At 39.9% G+C, this 5,174-nt stretch overlaps 1 protein-coding gene across 1 annotated transcript; it reads right to left on the bottom strand.

The window, feature by feature from the left end:
- Positions 1 to 734: 734 nt before the first annotated feature.
- Positions 735 to 2,776, bottom strand: LOC105047967 (uncharacterized). Its single transcript, XM_010927126.4, has one exon. It carries the CDS (start codon positions 2,579 to 2,581, stop codon positions 1,076 to 1,078), a length of 1,506 nt encoding a protein of 501 aa, XP_010925428.1. The 5' UTR covers positions 2,582 to 2,776; the 3' UTR covers positions 735 to 1,075.
- Between the last annotated feature and the right edge of the window lie 2,398 nt (positions 2,777 to 5,174).

The following is a 5,174-nucleotide window of genomic DNA, read 5'->3' as shown; positions in this document are numbered from 1 at the left end:
TAGGCAGTTACCGTTCCATATCTTTTTGAGGTCAAGTTGCTGCTCCATATCAGGTGCAAAAGGTTAGACTGATAAATAACTTCACATCTATGTGAGAACCTTGGCCTTACAGTTGTAACTCATCCTAACATAGGAACATGCTGATTAATACATATATTTTCACAAAGAAAGCTGATCTCAGTCCCACAGAAAAAGAGAAATGCACATCTAAGCTTTTCCAGGACTGTAAAATGTAACCATAGAATAAAGAGGGACTCCAGCCATTGCATCTAAATCAGATAAGGAAAAAAAAAGGGCAGATAAAATTACCTTGATGAAGACCTTGTGAGCACAAGTATATATGTTGCAAATAGGTAAACAGATTAAACAAACACACAGTTCAATACAGTCTAAAAAATATTTGTTGTACTCATTACTCCGTGAAAATACATAGCACTGTCACTTTTTGTTATTGTTACTTGCTGTTATACGATCATCCCTTGCATTTGAATTTCTGTTCAGGGTGGTGAAAACATTGTAAAGGCAATATCTGACAGAAGATCTTATGCAAGCATTTTCAATCAGATATGCTTGTCTTGACATGAGTTCACATGTGATAAAACACTATCTGGATCTACAAAAAGATGAGTCAAGTAAATTATAATCCAGCATTAGTACCAAATAAAAGACCCCTGTCTAAATTATTTCAATCATTGAATGTCCCACTGAAGTATTCCAAGACATATAGGAAATAGTAATGCAAATAATTTTCTTTATGACAAGTATTGCTCAAGAACTATTCTGTAAACCATGAATTTCATGAACCATTCTGCAAGTACACATCAAATTTCTGTAAACCATGAGAGAAGACCAAGATCAGGAAGAACAGAGCCCAATGCCAACATGGTGGACCAACCCTTATTGGGATGCTCTGAGCCAGAGAGTGGAAGAAATAAGGTCATCAAAATAAATGGCCAAAGAAATGCTGGCAGTCCTATCAATGAAGTTGAATTGTCAAAATAATTCAAGACACTCTACAGTTACCATAGCATGAACATTCTCATCCAGTCTGCCCTTGAACATCACCTCATGCACTTTATAGAAGAATGGTACTTGGAAATGAAGCCGATCCATTGTTTGGAGCTCCCTTCAACTTAAGAATGGAAACAATCACATTGTATATTTCAACATTTTCAAAAGATGGCACTTTCCTGCCCCTCTCAAACTGAGGTCCATGGGATATAAAGATGGTCCTCATCGAAAAGAAAGCATTGTCATAACCATGGCTTCCACCGCACTCGTTCCTCTTCGACCTCTTCAGTTCTATCTTATACCCTTCTTCCACCAGCCCAATGATCGGTGGAATCCTGTAACTCGCCGAATAGTGAAGCCGAGTGGGCAAATCCTGTTTGAGGAACATCTTCAGATAATTTCCATGCTCGACCTTCCCCGAGCTCAATCCTGCATTCATTTTGGCTACGACATCTGATGGAGAAACATCAGGAGGAGGTCGAATTGCGAGCACTGGAGTGGTGGACTGGATCCAACCACGGGGAATATGAATCCATGGAGACAAATCATCGAGAAAAATCAGCTTTTGATCACAATTACCCACCATTCCATGATCCCCCAACAAAATGATCGTGACATCCTCGAAAATTCCTCTCTTTTCGAGCCCTGCGATCAATCTCCCGATCATTTGATCGATCCGAGCTACTGCAACGGTGATCTCCGGGTCATCGGGACCGACCTCATGGCCCTGATGATCCGGGTCCTCAAAGTATAGTGTGATGAAAACAGGGATCTCACTGCTGGGGAGATCAAAATAGCTCAAGACGGTGTCCACCCGCCGCTCAAACGGCACCGAGCCATCATATTTCTGGCAGAACTTAGGAAGGCACGTCCAAGATCCTTTCTTTACCTCGGAACCGGGCCAGAAGTAGGTGGCGGCGTTGAACCCCTGGTTGACGACGGTCTCCCAGAGCGGCTCCCCGAGCCACCACTTGGGCTCGTGGCTGTTCATGGAGAAGACATCCCCCGACACCGGATCGACGAAGTAGTTGTTGATGATGCCGTGGTACGGCGGGTAGAGCCCGGTGACGATGGAGTAGTGATTGGGGAAAGTCAACGTCGGGAAGACGGGGATCAGACCCGTCGCGGCCTCTGTTCCATTGGCGATCAGGCGGTGGATGTTGGGGGTGGCGGTCTTGAACTGGTAGCCGAAGCGGAATCCATCGGAGGAAATGAGAATGACGACGGGGCGTGCGAGCTTGGCGAGGGGGCGGGCGACGGTTGGTTGGCGAGACGAAGTTGGGATTTTTGGATCGGAGATGGAAGAATGGCGGGCAGAGGCGGACGAGGAGGAGGAGGTAAAGAAGAGGAAGGCGAATGCGAAGGCCGTGGCGACGGCGAGGCAGGTGACGAGAACCAAAAAGGAGAAGAGGGGGGCAGTTGGAGATCTACGAGAAGAGAAGGTGGACGAGGGATTGAAGAGGAGAGCGGTGGTGGGGTTTGTGCGGTCTTCATCCGGTTCTTCGGATGGAGGAGGAGGAGGAGGAGGAGGTGGTGGTGGGGATGATATGGAGAAGGGAACGGAACCCATCAAAGTTCTCTTCTTCTTTCCTTTTCTTTTTTTTTCTTCCGCTTCCCTTCTGAATCTTCTATGGATACGTCCAAGAGCAAGGAATGGAGACGGGGGAGAGAATAGCGGAATCCGGGTTTCAGTTTTTTTTTCTACTTAGTCGAGGGGTTGGAGACTTGGCTGCATTGAGTGAATGCCAGGGATGACGTCTTTGACCGGGATTTGTGTTATTGGATTGGAGATGGCGAGATTGAAGGATATGGTGGGCGGTATCATTATTCAGAAAGTGGGAGTACTAGAAATTAATGGCTCCGGATTTTTTTTTGTGTGTGGACGGAAGAATATTTACGTACGGTGGTCGGGATTTATTTATTTGGTTTGTTTTTTTGTGGAGTTTTGAGCTCCTCGTCTCCCGCTTCGTCAATGGTGGTACCGGGTACTGCAAATTAATTGGTTGCAAGGGATGTGCTCATGGGGGTGGGTTCGGTGTATCCTAAATTTATTGAACCTTGTTGATGTTTTTGGCCCGTCGTGGCGTGGTGTGGTTTCAGTGGAATTAGAACTACTGCTATTCCGTGCTGACAGGTGCTATCCCACCCATATCCGGCTGACTATGTGGCATTTTGTGTTTTTAATAATTCTTATATGAGTTGCAAATGTTCTTTCAAATTTAAAAAATAAATTTCTCTTTTGTCATTTTAATATAAAAAGAACTCTCTGTGGCTAACAGGGGTTCGTACTGGGGAACTAGGGAATTTGTGTGCCTTCTTGTTTTCACGGTAAGGTCTCCTTTGAAGCGTTATATATCTAGATAGCTTTTATTGAGTTCCGCTGGATAAACAACTTGGATATTTGAACTATTTCAAAGTTTTACCTTCTACCTTTTGATGCTTTTTACTTTACGCATCCAACAACACATATGTTGGTGCAAAAATTTATCTAGGATTGAGGATGCTGGAATGAAATGACGTTCGATGGATTGATGACGATTAAATTTATAAGAAAAATTCTATTGAAGATGGTTCTGATAGAAATCCTCACACTTAAGTCAGATTTATGTATAATAGATGAAAAAGAGTATTTATAAGAGAGTGGAAATGTACCTTTGGATCGCTGCTTTATTTTTATTTATAGTGAGAGCCTAGAGATAGAAGCCATAGGAGAGCATAGATTGTCAGAGATATTTTATCTTCCATTAAATATCCTCGAGAGTCATGCATAGCAATATTGACTCATGATACATGGTGAGCTGTCCATTTTCATAGCGCAGGCTGACAGGATGTGGCTGCAGGGGATGGAGGACTCATTTTATTCATGATTTTTCCTACTTATTAATGGGGGGATGTGATCGACCATAAAAGAGGCCTCCCTCAATCATCATGACTAGCTGCTAGTAAATATTTTGGGGCCATCAAAGATAGATCGGTAAATGAGAGAGCTTCAAACCGTCCACAGATGACTTCGACATGGCCGAAGTCAATACAAGGGACCGTGCATGCAAAAAAGGGAGGAGCTTCAGTTCTAACAAGGGCAAATGAGGACATGTTCTCTTTCCTTCTCCTTAGCCATCACATTTTCTCTTTTCGTGGCTGTCTTCTTATATATATTTTTTGTCCTATTATGATACCTCATGGGAGGAAGAAATAAGTGAAAAAGAAATATTTAATGCAGCTCGTCAAATCTAAGTGATTCAAAGAATATGTAAAAGTATATGTATAGTGGGTGGTGCGATCTGAAGGCCCTCCACCTGATATCTTCGGCTGGTACAAAAATACCTCCAACAACATACATTAGCTCAACGGTGATACTCTTCCATTTTATAAATGAAGAGTCCTATCACCCGTGTGATGTTATCTCTCAAATTATTGTTCAAAAAAATTGATAAATTTTTTTTTTTAGGTGAAAAACATGGATTTGAGGCTCAAACAGTCTAATTGTATATGGTAGAGAATTCCCAAGCCTAGCCTCCAATATATATATATATATATATATATATATATACACACACACACACACACACACACATACATACATACATACATACATACATATATACATACATACATATACATATACATATATACATATATATATAAAGTTTGAATTTTTTATGTGTATATCCTTATAAATATTCAAATTTACATGAATACTCTTTTAAAATTGATAACTACACGTATATCCTCATCAAATACTTATTTTATATGTATAGCATTCTTTTTTTCTTATTCTTTTAATATTTGTACCTATATCATCATTAAAAATTAATAATTTAAAATTAAAATGATTGAAATATCCTTATGGATAGATATGCAAAAAAAAATTTATGAAAGTATTTGGGCACATAACAATTTTATAAGGATATTCACGCAAATTTAAATATTTAAGAGGATATACATGTAAAATTTTAATTTGATTTTTATCTATTTCATCTAGATGGATTCAGACCTTCTTACTCTATAATATAATAATATATTGCATAATATAATAACTTGATGATGATATTATAAAATATATGATATATTAAAAATATTATATTATATTTTGTTATTAGAAAAAGATAGGATGACTTATTAAAACTTCTTTCATTCAATAAATAAGTATAAAAAATCTCAGA

Source organism: Elaeis guineensis, chromosome 7, assembly GCF_000442705.2.
Source record: "Elaeis guineensis isolate ETL-2024a chromosome 7, EG11, whole genome shotgun sequence".
NCBI lineage: Eukaryota > Viridiplantae > Streptophyta > Magnoliopsida > Arecales > Arecaceae > Elaeis > Elaeis guineensis.
Note: the sequence above shows the minus strand (reverse complement) of the source record. Positions and strands in the feature narration are given on the sequence as shown.

What these genes read in the sequence shown, in the direction of transcription:
- LOC105047967 (XM_010927126.4), bottom strand. Translation starts at nt 2,581, where the DNA reads ATGGGTTCCGTTCCCTTCTCCATATCATCCCCACCACCACCTCCTCCT.